Here is a 15,888-nt window from a genome sequence, read left to right as displayed (position 1 = left end):
CTCTCTCCTTTCTTTTTCTTCTCACAAGGTGGCAATGTTGATCTGTGCAGGATTTCTAATCGCCTGGATCCCATATGCCGTGGTATCAGTGTGGTCAGCTTTTGGACAGCCAGACTCAGTGCCCATTCAAGTTTCAGTCATCCCAACCTTGCTTGCAAAATCGGCAGCTATGTACAACCCAATTATTTACCAGGTCATTGATTGTAAATTTTCCTGTTGCCGCTCCTTTCAGAAGAAGAGCTCTTTGAAGAAATCCAGGTAAATTTTGGAAAAAAGTGGGCAGTCTGAAAACAGTTTAATGTCTGGATACTCATTTCCTTACTCCAAAATCTTTACAGAGCGTAAGCACTGCAATCCTGGAATACAGGAATGGTCCACCTGGCCTAATTTCTTATTTTTTTACCTAGTGGCCAGTGCTGGATACTGTATAGGAAGGTTTCACCCTCCCCCCCCCACTAATACACTTAGCTGTACCACATCTGTAGTATAAGATGAGGGACAATTTCTTCTTGGCTGTAACTGGTGATCAGTTTGTCATCTGAAGCACAGAAGTAGTTTGTGTAGGTCCTGATTCAAAAACCAGAAATGAATGGAAAGATTCCCTCTCACTTCAATGGGCTTTGAATCAGTCACATGCTCTTGCCATCCTACCTAATATAAGCACTCAACCCTGAAAGGTACTGAATGCCCTCAATTCCCAGTGAAGTCAGTGGGAGCTGTGTGTCCTCAGCACCTTCCAGGATCTATCCCTAAATGCAGGTGTTTTTCTTATTCACAGAAGTGCCTAATTAAAAAAATAATCTTTCAAAGGTATTTGCTTTAATGATACAATTGAGGCAAAACCAGCCCTTACAAGCCTGCAGTGTCCATGGGAATGCATTGGGTGTATCCTAGGCAGAATTTGGCCTCTTAGCTGTATGGGATGCTAAAGTGTTGGCACCAGCTATGCATTTTATTTTCCTTATTGACAAAAAATGTCAGTTTGTTGTTCACCACTAAGCCTGTGGAGAATGGTGTTGAGGGCCCAGCAATGCTGGGAGATTTAAGCATCAGCATTTCAGATTCCAACAGCATCCTCTGGTGCGGAAGTACAAAATGGAATTTTTCACAGAATGATAGAAATTACAGATCAGATCCTTTTCATCATCCATTCCCTTACCAATTAGGGAACTGAACCCTATAATGCATTTTCCTGCGTGTTGTCCAGCCTAGGTTTAAATATCCCAAGCTGCAGGCCGGCCCCCATTAGCACTAGCCCGGAGCAAGGGCACCGGATCCCTGCCAAAAATGGGAGGTGGGGTGGGGCCCCTGCCTGAGGTGGCGGCAAAGGCAGCCCCCTGCCTGTGTCCCAGGCCCCCTCCCAGGGTAGGTGGAGGGACCCAGGCTCAGGTGGAGGGGCCTTGGAGCCACAGTCCAGCCATGATTAGAGCTGGGTGGGCAGCTGTGGGGAGCTGTGGTGGCGGACCCTCTACTTGCCCATGGTGCGGGGGGCCTGAGCAGTCCCCGGTCCGCATCCCACTCCCTGCCCGCCCGGGGCAGACGGAGAGTCCGTGACTCCTTACAGATGCCTGCGTGGCTCTTACCGTGGCCGGGCTGCAGCTCTGAGGCCCCCGTGTCCAGCCAATGCTGGGCCGTGGGGAGCCAGCTTGGAGCTGCGGACCCTCCTTTTGCCCCAGGTGGCCGGGGAGCCCAGGGGGTGGGGACACGGGTTGGGGGCTGCTCTCAGCCCCCACCCCCTGCACTCCAGGCAGGTGAAGGGTCTGCTGCGGCTCCCCACAGCTGCCCGGGCTCCATGCTGTCATGGCCTGGGGATGGGGCCTTGGAGAGGACAGAAAGAGGGTGGGGTCTGCTCTGGCAAAAAGTGGACGGGCCAGGCCCATCCACTTTCAAAAAGTGGGAGGGCTATAGCCCCCTGGCTCTGCCCAGTTCTGGTGGTGGGAAGCAGGAGGGAGTCTGGGGGTGGAGTGTGGGTGGGGCCACGCAGACAGTTTGGGTAGGCTGAACCTTCCCCTGCCTTTGATACCCACCGCCCATGAGTCAGGGGTATGGCTTTTTACACCCCTCACCTACATAGCTATCCCGATATAACTTTGCCATGTAGGCCAGGCCTTAGAATGCATCCCTAGTCTACAACTCTCTTTTACATGGAAACAAGAACCACCTTATCAACCGGATTTAATGGAGGTTGTCTCCCTCTGCCACAATACCACTCTGCTAGTCCATATATTTGTTTTGGACCTTATATTTCATGTGGAAGGGCTTGGGGAGTGTAAGGACTGAGTGTGTGTCTAGCCTTTGTACTGGGGTTCCATGTGGGAGGGAGGTTTTTTACAGTCTCTCCCAGCTTTTATATCTGCAGAAGGGCTGCTCTAGCCTTAGGTGAGGATTTCCGTATGTCTGGTGATGAATAAAATGATCTGAAGGAATGGAACTGTAATCATTTATAAAGCCAGGTTATTTCAGGCAATATGACCATATATTTCCTTCCTGTAGGCTGTATACGATATCTGGAAATAGAGAGCCAACAGCAATGAACGAAACCCACCTGGAGGTGTGACGGCATATGGACAGGCGTATGGAAACATGCTGACAATCCTTTTCTTCTCAGTTTCTTCCTTTGCAAATTAGGTAAAATACAATGGCAGATTTATTTTAGTATTTCTTTTCCCCTCTAACATACTACCATCTAATTTTTCACCCTAACTGGAGTATCAACATTAGAGCTGGGCAAATAGAAGAAGAAAATACAGAGAATATTCATTTGAATGAAAACTGTGAATTCACTTTGGCTGGATTCAAACCCCTTTTTATTTATTTTTCTGTGCACGTACTATGAGTGACTCTTTTCTACATGGAAAGTGAAAGTCTCATGAGTACTCATGCTATGCATTTGTAAGGCTATCTTGAAATCACTTGATTTCCCTCTTCCTCTTTATCAACGTTATCCAATCCAAGGAGCAGAAATTAATCATGCACCACAAAGAGCCAAAATTGAAGTGCGGTGTTTGCCAATAGCTCCTCTGGTTGAAATGCATTTGCAAATGAAATCTTGAATCATGAACAAAGAGAAGCAAAGTCTATTCCTGGAAAATCCACAAATAAGAAAAGGGGTTAAATTGGTCCAGTAATTTATTGGTACAATAGTTTGCCCATCTCTAAGCACTAGAAATGCTGCGCGAAAATGCTGGGCAATGTTATAGAAATGCTGATAACCAGCAGAAGGTCAAATGTATAAAACAGATATTCCATGCCCACCGCGCGCGCACACACACACACACACTCTCTCTCTCTCATCGCTCTTATACCCATTCCTTATGATGTTGGTTTTATATATACAATGGCAAAGCTCGCTCCTGACCTTAACTATAAACCCCCACACACAGCTTCCATAATAATTATTTACAGTTTGGTTCAGACAGCACCTTCCGCTTCTTTTCTGGATTGACCATTGAAATGTAGGCACCATTACACAGACAGACACTAAAGGTAAATATTTGACGTTTGTATATTATTTCATCAAGAAAACCTTATTAAAATGCAAAATAAATTAATTTCAAATGAAAGCAGCTTTCATATTTAATATAAAATCTCAAGAATGTGGTTATTCCTAAAATAATTCTACGAGTCAAAAATTTCCCCTAAACCAATCCTTGAAGGAAAGGCAACATTTAAGAGAGAAGTTCAGCTAATAGCCTGTTTGAGACGAGTTGTTACACCCAGAAGACACGTGGTGCTTTTATCATATTGTCATTCCACAGCTGCACTATAAACAGTTCTCACTGTATCGATTGATTTTCAGACAAGGGACTGAAAAGTGTATGTTGTAGATCCTGGGCTGGGAATGAGGGAGAATATAGTTCCCCCTTTCAACATAGTTAAGTAAGGAAATGAGTTGAGTAAGTCCTGGAAGGGAAGCTGGGATTTTTCCTCCCTAATAATTTCAGTGTTACCAACACTGCAATTTGCACAGTGCAACCTACTGAGGGCCAAATCCGGCTTCCATTGCAAGGTGCAGGTATTTGGCGATGAAACAATTCTGCATCTCTTAATCAGTCCTTAGTCAGGCTATATTTCCACTCATGTCCATGGATGTTTAGCCTAACTAAGGACTGAGAGCTGCAGATTGTGGCCCTACAAATGGAGACTTGTTATATCAGAGTTCATGATAGTAGTAAGAGTTACCAGGATTCTGGCCAAATTCCAGCGAGGATGGGTTCATGGTTCCTGCCTACATTTCTCCTTCAATTTCAAACTTTTCTTCTTCATCTCTTGCCCTGAACAATTAGCTGTGTTACTATATATTGTTAAATAGTTGTTGTGTCACCCCAGAAGTGGCTGCATTTCGGGTGGTAGGTGAAGCATGTTCTAGATAGGGATATTTTCCTGACTCAGGGCCTTAAGCATTACGTCTAATTTAAATACAGGTAACTTATGTAAACCCCAATAAGGCCTTGTAGATCTCATCCAATTAATAGATTTTAAGGCACGATGGAACTATTAGATCATCTAGTCTATTACAGGCCATGGTATTTCATGAGCACAACAATTTGTGTTGGGCTAAAGCACATCTTCCAGAAAGGCATCCGGTCTCGATCTGAAGATGACAAGAGATGGGGACTCCACCACTTCACTTGCTTGCTTGTTCCAATGGTTGATCATGCTCACCGTTAAAAATAAAATTCATATTTCACAAGGACAGTGTATGAAAATCTTATAAAACTTCCTCATAAGATCCACACTTGTGATTGTTGTAAACCTGGCTGGGGCCCAAATACTTGAGTCAAATTACTGAAAAAAGTAAAAGTAAGTCAGCATGAATGAGTGTGAAATATGACTCTGAAAGATCTTTTTATGGTATTTTCAGTAATTCAGTGTCTTAGCTATGTTAAGGAACTTCTTGGTTTTATGCATAAACATTAACACAAATGTTGAATAAATATTATAAATGATATTATATATTCACATATCTCATTATATGCCTTATATGCACACTCAGATTAAACTGTCCTGATTCAAAGTGATGTCAGGTAAAGTCATGAAAACTTAAACTTATTTCCAATGCCTCCTGGATAAAGAAAATTATTGAATTCCAGTCCTAAACAGGACAGCATTATTCTTTAATATTTACCTATCTTGGGCACCTCAGTTGGCTCAGTGAGATCTAGCCCTGCTGTCTATTTCAAGGTTACAGTTCAGCTTGCAGATGGCAAAGTCACACAGGCCATATGGATGTGAAGACTTTTTGATTAGCTTGTCATGTAGACATAGACAATGGAGAAAATGGAACCCAAACATAAAGCTGTAAGCAGGGTCGGCTCCAGGCACCAGCCTACCAAGCATGTGCTTGGGGCGGCACCTGGAGGGGGGCGGCGCTCAGGGTTGGGTTTTTTTTGTTTTTTGTTTTAAACATACTGGGGCTGTTGGGGCGCCCGGCAGCGCTCCGGCCGGCTGGGGAGAGTGGGGCCATGGCCAGGCTCACCGCCCTCCCCCCAGCACTCTGGCCGGCCGGGGAGAGTGGGGCCACGGCCGGGCTCGCCGCCCTCCCCCCGGTGCTCCTGCCAGCCGGGGAGAGCAGGGCTGCGGCTGGGCTCGCTGCCCCCCCGCCACGCTCCCCGCCAGGGGGCGGGGGGCAGCGGGAGGCTTTTTTGCCTGGGGCGGCAAAAAAGCCAGAGCCAGCCCTGGCTGTAAGTGCCTCCTGTACGGATTTCAAAGGCTACTGAAAGGTTAGAAGAGGGGACAAGCTCATTCTGATGGATAGGCTTGGAAGGATTAGCTTTTAATTCGTAAACGTTGATTTCATCGTACCCACATAAACTGACAAAAAAAATGTTTCCATAGGTGACATTTACAGATAGGCAAAGTAAGAAAAATGCTGCTTGAGAATGTATTAGTGTTTGATTTAAGGATATTGACTTTGTACATTTTGACATGTGATGCTGACAATTTGTGTTTTAACAGTTATAACTCTTTAACTTTTTGAATCTCAATATATATTGTCATTAAACAATTCCTGTCTGAACCCTGTACTTCCTGGTCCTGTCCCTAATTTCCCACAACTGTGCACATTTAAATTGATAAAAATAGAAAAAAAATGCTTAAAACCCATCATTTTGTACATCAGTGAAAATGTAAAATGATAAAAAGGCTTAACAATAAACACCAATATTATCTGTCAAAATAATAAAAAAATAAAAATTGAATTCTGCCAAGGTTTCTGATATAGCAAGAGATACCAGGGCTGGCAGAAGATTAAACAGAAACTTTTATGGTATCCAAAAAATTGAAGAAAGACATGCACTGAAATGTAAAAAGTTAACAGTATCCCCAGCCTTTGAAGAGTTCGAAAAGTGTCTGCTCATGCAATGTAAGCAGAATTGAAGCAAAGGTTCCCGTCCTGGGTGGAAGGAGCATGAGGGCCCTTTTTGCTTTGTCGGTTTAGATAGCATAGGTCCTTGATGCCTTTGATTCTGTTTCTGACTTTTGACACTCTCCCCTCTACCTTCGACCTTGCAAGTGTAGTCAGAATTGACCCAACCATTTTGATCTGGTTTGGTTTTACACTCAAGAGGCAAATTCGTACCAGCTGAGAATCTTCTCCAACACAGTGGAAAACCAGGCTTCCTGAATTCAGTGGAGTTACTTTTGATTTACAATGGTGTGATTAGAGACTTCCCCTTTGCATGTAGTTCTGGTCCCCATGGTTTAGCAAAGATATTGGGAGGGAAAGATGCTACAGTAGAAGCATTGGAGGCTCTGAGGAGAAGCTGATACGGTTAAGTTGAAGTAGTCTAGCATAGAGATGGCTAGGAGTGAATTTTGTCAGTCTATAAATAGTTTTAAGGTGATAATGTCAATGAAGGCAGGGAATTATTCACAGTTTCAGAAGATGGTAGAATGAAAAACAAACAAATCCTGAAGCTAAAGAAGGAAAAGTTGAGGCTAAACAGTCTCAGCTCAAGAGCACTTGAGCAATGGAACAGGCTCCCAAGTGAAGCCGTTGGGGCACCATTTGTGTGGATATTCCAGAACAGATTAGATAACCCACCAGTGGTGTCTTTATTATAAGGAGAGTCAGTAGTGACCCCTGTGTATAGGTGGCTATATTGCATGCAGTGAAGTCATCTTCTTGTGAACTCGCGTACAGTGAAACTCCATTTATAGTGAAGTAGAGTGAAGGTTAGAGATTGCTGCAATGCACTGAGGTGTGCCAGTTCAGTTAGGGTTCACTCTGCTTAGAGTTACTTTTCTGTGAAAGAAATGGTTTCTCTAAATAAAGTTCCACAGATTGCATACAGGATATTTATTTGGAGTGCCAAATATGCAACAGCTGTAGTTCAGCCTGAGATGAAATATTGCAATTTATGATATAACCCTTACTTTGAAATGTGACAAAAATATGTTCTCTGCCTGATACTTATCTTTACTTATTGTGAAGTTGTTGTTATTAATATTACTTATTATTTGTGTTGCCACCTAAGAGTCCTAGTCATGGACCAGGATCCCACTGTGATAGGCACTGTACAAACAGAACAAAAAGACAGTCCCAAATAAAAAGAGATATCCTATCTCCGGAAAGGACCTTGAAAGGTCATCAAGTCCAGCCCCCTGCCTTCACTAGCAGGACCAAGTACTGATTTTGCCCCAGATCCCTAAGTGGCCCCCTCAAGGATTGAACTCCCAACTTTGGGTTTAGCAGGCCAGTGCTCAAACCACTGAGCTATCCCTCCTGGCCCCAAAGAGTTTACAATCCAAGTATAAGACTAGAGACAACAAATGGATACAGCCAGACGGGGGAGTACAGCCAAATAATGAGACAATACTTTTCTTATTTCACAGCTCTGGATACACTTAAATATTTTGGGGGAGGTGGTGACAAAATAGGTAGACAAAGGGTTTTTGATGACAGCCCTATTTTCCCCCCACCTTCCCCCCCGATATGTGCCTGAGTGAGATAGGACAAAGCTCCCCAACATCAGTGAAAAATAGCCCCATCTGACATTGATCCCTAAACTCAACATGTTTAAACCAGAACATTTTCAACAATGCCAGTGACCTGTTGAGAGTACAATTGCATATGTACAGCATATTATGTTTAGAAACCACTAGACTCATGTATATTATAATTGAAGGGGAAAATAAATGGTAGAAAATGACATGCATATATATAAAACAACTACTAGGGGCTTGTGGTTATACATGTTGATATTTTAGCGATATAAAATATATTTTAGATATATTTTTCTAAGAAAGCAGAATTTAGTAATATAGGAAATGTACCATGACTTTAGGTGAATGATAAGTGAAATCCAAATTTCATTACAAAACTTAACTATATATGCTGTATATAGAATCATTCCTAGTGCTAGAGGCTCCACTGTAAGCTATTCAGAAAGTAATTTAAATATAGTTTTACATTGATAATGTTTCCATATGTATTTATTAATTGATTTAGTTTGGCAGACGGGTTTGTAGTTACAGAATGAAGTAGGTAGTGGCACACCTGTCAGCGTGGAGTTCAATGTCATGCCATTATCCTACCTTGAGTGCATCAGAGCCAAAACTCACAGAGATGAGAGTTAACTTCCCTCTTTGCTCCATTTAGTGGAACAAGTTCTTTGCTGGTATATATGGATACAGCTCCATTGAAGTCTGCGGTGCTTCACCCATTTATGCCAGCAGAGAATTCAGCTGGCCCTGCGTTTGCACATGAAGGGTGAAATCCTGATCTCATTGAAATCAATGGGAGTTTTGTCATTGATATCAGGATTTCACCCTGAAAACCTGAAACAAAGGAGCATGGTTTTTGTGATGGTTCCTGACCATTGTGTGGTTTGTGTTCCTCTTGTTTTGCTTTAACAGTGAAATCCACCCAAATCCACAGAGTCAGTGCGAGGCCCTTTCTGCCACTTACATCCCACACTAGTCTTTACTGCAAAGCTGAAGATGGGCGTAAGCACTGTGACTTGATCAGGGCCGGCTCTAGCTTTTTTGCTGCTCCAGGCAGCAAAAAAAAGCGCCGCCCCCCCGAACCCTCCCAACCGAGTGCTGCGCTGCGGGAACCCCCCGCCGAGCGCCGCAGCCTGCCCCCCCACCATGCCGAGCGCCGCCGGATCCCCCCTCCAGCGCCGAGCCCCGCGCTGCCTCCCCCCCCGCCGAGCGCCGCCGGAATCCCCCCCAGAGCGCCGCCCCTCCGTGGAGCGCCGTGCGCAGGAGCCCACCCCCCCCACCGTGCTGAGCGCCGCCGTACCTCCCCCCAAGCGCCGAGCCCCGCGCTGCCCCCCCCGCCGGAGCCCACCCCCCGCCGAGCGCCGCCGGAACCCCCCCCAGAGCGCCGCGCACCGGAGCCCGCCTCCCCGCCGTGCCGAGTGCCGCTGGACCCCCAGCGCCGAGCCCCGCGTTGCCCCCCCCCCCCCGAGCGACGCCGGAACCCCCCCCAGAGTGCCGCCTGAGCGCCGGAGCCCGCCGAGCGCCGCGCCGCCGGAGCGCCCACCCCTGCAGAATGCCGCGCCGCGCTCCCCCCGCCGCCCCTTACCAGGTGCCGCCCCAAGCATGTGCTTGGGTGCCTGGTGCCTGGAGCCGGCCCTGGACTTGATGCTACAAATGTATTCACATCTCAGAACTTGGTTACACCACAATCTTCGCCTAACCTAGCTCTAAACATGGGGCTGGGCCTGCCACCATTAAGTGCGGGCTCATGAAGTGGTTTCTACTGTGAGGGGGTTCCATTGACATTGTGGGAAATGCTAAACCTAGTCATAAGGGCAGTCTGCAGGCGGGAGTGGGTCCTAAATTCAATTTTTTTAATATTCCTTGGACCTTGGCCAGATGAAAGACATGATTTGGATCTCACTTACGGGGGGTTTACCCTGGTGTAACTCTGTACTTCAACGATATGCAAAAAATAAGTGGGAATAGAATCACAGTCTGACCAACATCCAGTCGTTATACAAGTTGAAACAATTAGCCCAATTTTGATTAATTTATTCTACTTTGATTAAGTTGACCAGTTCAAAACCACCTTAAACCCATTGGAACTAGCCTGCTGGATTCCTACCCAGTATGAGGGAATTCTTCAATAACACAAGGCTTCCAAAGCATCTCCTACGCTACTTCCTCCCAGCTCCCTTGGCCTAAGGGCATGGCCAGGGAAAAGGTGACAAGCTATACAAGTATCGGAGAAGCATAAACTAGTTTGAAGCTGCCTGTGTCCACCACCCACGTCTGGTGCCAAGTGCAACTTGGCCACACCTGAGAATCTGAACCAGCTATAAACTGAGTTATAACCAGATTCCCACACATGGCTTTATTAATGTAACAAAGGTCGTACATGTTTGTTTCTTGTCACAAGGAGACCCCATCGACTGGAAGGCATGGGATGCATTGCCCTAGGGATGGGGCTTCCATGACCACCACTCCCAAGAAGAGAGATGGGTGGTGGTGGTCGGGTCTCCCTCCTAAGGGGGGCAGAGTCATCCATCTGTCGTCCAGACTGGGAAACTCAAGAAGTTTGCTGCTTGCCTGGAACTAGAATTCAGGATATGATGGAGTGTCTGTCGAGACAGATCAAGCTGTCAGACCGCTACCCCTTCCTACTTCTCCACCAATGATACTGCCAAGAATGACCTTGAGCGGGTCACCGCAGACTATGTGGCTCTGGGAAGAAGGATAAAGGAGTTTGAGGCGCAAGTTGTGTTCTCGTCCATCCTCCCTGTTGAAGGAAAAGGCCCAGGTAGGGACCATCAAATTGTGGAGGTAAATGTGTGGTTGTTCAGGTGGTGTCGGAGAGAGGGCTTTGGATTCTTCAACCATGGGATGTTGTTCCAGGAAGAAGGATTGCTAGGAAGAGATAGGATCCACCTAATGAAGAGAGGGAAGAGCATCTAACCTAGTGAGGAGGGCTTTAAACTAGGTTCGCCAGAGGATGGAGACCTAAGACCTGAGGTAAGTGGGGAAGTGAGATACCAGAAGGAAACACAAGGAGAGTGCAACAAAGCCGGGAAACAAGCAGGAAGAATTGGAACAGTCAAGGAACTATGATGTGATTGGAATAACAAAGACTTGGTGGGGTAACTCACATGACTAGAACACTGTCATGGATGGGTATAAACTGCTCAGGAAGGACAGGTGGAGGAGTTGCACTGTATGCAAGAGAGCAGTATGATTGCTCAGAGCTCCAGTATGAAACTGGAGAAAAGCCTGTTGAGAGTCTTTGGGTTAAGTTTAGAGGCAAGAGCAACAAGGCTGATGTCTTGGTGGGCATCTGCTATAGACCACCAGACCAGGAGTATGAGGTAAACGAGGCTTTCTTCAGACAATAACAGAGGTTTCCAGATCACAGGCCCTGGTTCTCATGGGGGACTTCAAACTCCCTGGCATCTGCTGGGAGAGCAATACAGCAGTGCACAGACAATCCAGGAAGTTTTTGGAGAGTGTTGGAGACAACGTCCTGGTGCAAGTGCTGGAGGAACCAACTAGGGGCCATGCTCCTCTTGACCTGCTGCTCACAAACAGGGAAGAATTGGTAGGGGAAGTAGAAGGGGTTTGCAACCTGGGCAGCAGTGACCATGAGATGGTCGAATTCAGGATCCTGACAAAAGGAAGAAAGGCAAACAGCAGTAAACGGACCCTGGACTTCAGAAAAGCAGACTTTGACTCCCTCAGGGAACTTATGGGCAGGATCCCCTGGGAGGCTAATATGAGGGGGAAAGGAGTCCAGGAGAGCTGCCTGTATTTGAAAGAAGCCTTATTGAGGGAGCAGGAAGAAACCTGGAGTTGCGGCTAGCAAGGGATGTGAAGGGTAACAAGAAGGGTTTCTACAGGTATGTTAGCAACAAGAAGAAGGTCAGGGAAAGTGTGGGACCCTTACTGAATGGGGGAGGCAACCTAGTGACAGATGATGTGGAAAAAGCTGAAGTACTCAATGTTTTTTTTTGCCTTGGTCTTCACAGACAAGGTCAGCTCCCAGACTGCTGTACTGGGCAGCACAGCATGGGGATGAGGTGAGCAACACTCAGCGGTGAAAGAACAGGAAAGAAAGGTGTCTATATTTAGAAAAGCTGGACATGCAAAAGCACATGGGGCCGGATGCGCTGCATCCAAGGGTGCTGAGGGAGTTGGCGGATGTGATTGCAGAGCCATTGGCCATTCTTTTTGAAAACTCATGGCGACTGGGGGAGGTCCCAGATGACTGGAAAAAGGTAAATATAGTGCCCATCTTTAAAAAAGGGAAGAAGGAGAATCTGGAGAACTACAGACCGGTCAGCCTCACCTCGGTCCTGGCAAAAATCATGGAGCAGATCCTCAAGGAATCTATTTTGAAGCATTTGGAGGACAGGAAGGTGATCAGGAACAGTCAGCATTGATTCACCAAGGGCAAGTCATGCCTGACCAACCTGATTGCCTTCTATGATGAGCTAACTGGATCTGTGGATATGAGGAAAGTGGTGGATGTGATAAACCTTGACTTTAGCAAAGCTTTTGATACGGTCTCCCACAGTATTTTTGCCAGCAAGTTAAAAAAGCATGGATTGGATGAATGGACTATAAGGTGGATAGAAAGCTGGCTAGATCATCAGGCTCAACGAGTAGTGATCAATGGCTCCATGTCTAGTTGGCAGCTAGTATCAAGCCGAGTGCCCCAGTGGTCGGTCCTGGGGCCAGTTTTGTTCAATATCTTCATTAATGATCTAGATGATGAGATGGATTGCACCCTCAGCAAGTTCGCGGATGACACTAAGCTGTGGGGAGAGGTAGATACGCTGGAGTGTAGGGATAGGGTCCAGAGTGACCTAGACAAATTGGAGGATTGAGCCAAAAGAAATCTGATGATGTTCAACAAGGACAAGTGCAGAGTACTGTACTAAGGACGGAAGAATCCCACGCACCGCTACAGGCTGGGAACAGACTGGCTAAGCAGCAGTTCTGCAGAAAAAGACCTGGGGGTTACAGTGGACGAGAATCTGGATATGAGTCAGCAGTGTGCCCTTGTCGCCAAAAGGCTAATGGCATATTGGGCTGCATTAGTAGAAGCGTTGCCAGCTGATTGAGGGAAGTGATCATTCCCCTCTATTAGGCACTGGTGAGGGCACATCTGGAGTATTGCATCCAATTTTGGGTCCCCCTCTTCAGAAAGGATGTGGACAAATTGAGAGAGTTCAGCAGAGGGCAATGAAAATGATTAGGGGGCTGGAGCCACATGATTTATGAGGAGAGGCTGAGGGAACTGGGCTTATTTAATCTGCAGAAGAGTGAGGGGGGATTTGATAGCTGCTTTCAACTACCTGAAGGGGGTGGGGGTTCCAAAGAGGACGGGGCTAGGCTGTTCTCAGTGGTGGCAGATGACAGATCAGGAAGCAATGGTCTTAAATTGCAATGTGGGAGATCTAGGTTGGATATTAGGAAAGACTATTTCACTAGGCTGGTGGTGAAGTACTGGAATGCGTTACCTAGGGAGGTGGTGAAATCTCCATCCTTAGAGGTTTTTAAGGCCCGTCTTGACAAAGCCCTGGCTGGGATGATTTAGTTAGTGTTGGTGCTGCTTTGAGTAGGGGGTTGGACTAGATGACCTCCTGAGGTCTCTTCCAACCCTAATATTCTATGATTCTATGGTTCTAAATAAGTTTTCCACCACAGCAGCTCCATCAGCTTATGTGGAGTTGCATCTAACTTATACCAATACAACTTGGAATAGAATCAGACTCTGCTTTCATTATGCAAACCTAATGGTATAATGAAAGAAGACTGGTCCTGGTTCTTTACTCGCCTACATGTCATAAATCAGGAGTAACTTCGCCAATGTCAATGGAACGACCTTGTAAAAATGTGGTGGAAGTAAGAAGAAGCTTCCATAAATGTTTGCCATCAGTGTACATAATACAAGAGATGGCTGATGTATTGTCACATTTTGAAGGGCTAGTTTTCATGGGCTTACTGTTTTAGGTAACAATTAAATGACACACAAACATTTAGAAGTGAGAAGTGGTCACGTCATAACCATCTGAGAGCTGACGTTGAGTGGAATGCACTCAACAATCTACCCAGCCATTGGCAGACAGCTGACGAATGATGAAGGGCTTGTTACTATTGTTATGCAGTAATTTATACTTTTCTTCATGTTTTGCTTCATTATAATTTTTTTAGGCATTTAACCTTTTCAAGTTGGCCACTCTTTGCTGAAATGTCAGTGCTAAAGTGCCGGTGTAAGCACGTAACATTTAATGCTGCCTACAGCTGTAAGGTGTTAAATCATATAAAATATTTACCAAATATTTATTACTACACTTTGTAATATAATATAAGATTAAAATAATGGGGGAAATATGAACAAGACTATCAATGCTCCTGAGGTTTCATAAACTGCTACAACTATATAATTAATAGTAACCCATCAATTATTATCTACTGTATATATTTAAAATGCTATATATGCCAGTGAAACTTCTTGGAATTATAATCAACAGAGTAAAATAGAATTTATGGGATGCACTTGTAAATACCATCCACATTATTTCTCAAGTGATGTTGCAGATTGACTCTGTTAGCAATATATAGCAATATGTTGCGTAGCAATATAAAACCCTGTGCATTGCCTGCCATTATAACTGTGGTTTTTGTCATTGCATTGGAACAACAGGTCATTTATTTTCACCTGCTTTCTCTCTAAACACATACAATCTAGACCAACAGACTCACTGGTAGACTTTGTTTTTCATTCCACAGTTATGGTATTGGAGTGTGGTTTTAAATAAAAAAAAAATGGCACCACATTGTTGCAAGTTGTTTCATTTCTGCGTTAGGCTTGCATGCTTCAGACTAAAAGAAGCAGCGATATGAGGTTTTATCTCAGGCATAGATAGGAATATAGAGCCTGATCTATATCCCAGTGACATCAGTCGGAGTTTTGCCATTGATCTCAGTGGGAGCAGGAATAGAGTCAGGCCTACTATGGCATAATGGAAAGAACATAGGACCTGTATGGTGAAAAATAATTTTTGTACAAGATGAAAAGGAATCTCCCAATGAAGAGTTAAAAACACCATCACAAAATCCCCCAGAAAGGTAAAATGGCTCAGTTAGAGTCTCAAATTAAAGGGAGACCATTCAATGTAAAATCAGACTTCTGTCTGAAACTATTTTTACCTTCTATTGTTCTGAGTGTGAGGAGTGGTACAGACCTTTTGAGATCTGAAGGGTTCCCTGGTGGACATGGTACCTCCACCTTCCAGCTTACAAAACATAAGGGGAAAGGAGGGGGAGTTTTTATTATTTCTATCGTGGTAGCACCTAGAAGCCACAAGTGATGGGCTCAGACCCCGGTGTGCTAGGTGCTGTACAAACATAGAACAAAAAGACTGCCCCTATCCTGAAAGAGCTTATGGTCCAAGTAAGTAAAAAGAGTGTGGTTGTTTCCTTGCTCAGGGTGATGAGGAGGCAGGAGGGTGTCTGATTGAACTGGATGGATGAGTAGGGTGGATTGCTTGCCTTAAAGAAGGCGTCCATCCACTGTGACCTGTGTTTGTAATATAGCATCCTGGCCTGTGGTACAACCCCTCAGTCCCTTCCTTACAGGTCAGGGGAGAGGTAGAGAGACTCTCAAACTGATATTGCAAGGTCAGCATTTTGCAGCATGCTGGGCCAATGCAATGCTGTGATGTTGAGCTGCCATTTGTTGTGTTGCACAAACTCGAAGTGGCAGCTCTTCCTCTGACTAATGACCAGAAGAGACACCCCCAGCACACACATTCTCCTAAAGAAAGCTCTGGCCCTTCAAGGACTCATGCATATAGTTCACTGTAAGCACATGGGTAGGGCCATTCAAGTCAACGGGACTCCTTGAGTGTAAAGAGTTAAGCATGTGGGTAAGTCTTCATAGGATCTGGGACTTAGTGG

The 15,888-nt window shown here is 45.4% G+C and overlaps 1 protein-coding gene across 1 annotated transcript in view; it reads left to right on the top strand.

Moving 5' to 3' along the window:
- OPN5 (opsin 5) overlaps positions 1-5,927 on the top strand; it is a 47,682-nt gene extending 41,755 nt beyond the window's left edge. The window contains exons 6-7 of the mRNA XM_054023586.1: positions 29-258; positions 2,494-5,927. Of these exons, the coding sequence (XP_053879561.1) occupies positions 29-258; positions 2,494-2,557 (294 nt within the window). The 3' untranslated portion in view covers positions 2,558-5,927. The remainder of the gene's footprint in view (positions 1-28; positions 259-2,493) is intronic.
- The last annotated feature ends 9,961 nt before the right edge of the window (positions 5,928-15,888 follow it).

This window comes from Malaclemys terrapin, chromosome 3 (genome assembly GCF_027887155.1).
Source record: "Malaclemys terrapin pileata isolate rMalTer1 chromosome 3, rMalTer1.hap1, whole genome shotgun sequence".
Lineage (NCBI taxonomy): Eukaryota > Metazoa > Chordata > Testudines > Emydidae > Malaclemys > Malaclemys terrapin.
Note: the sequence above shows the minus strand (reverse complement) of the source record. Positions and strands in the feature narration are given on the sequence as shown.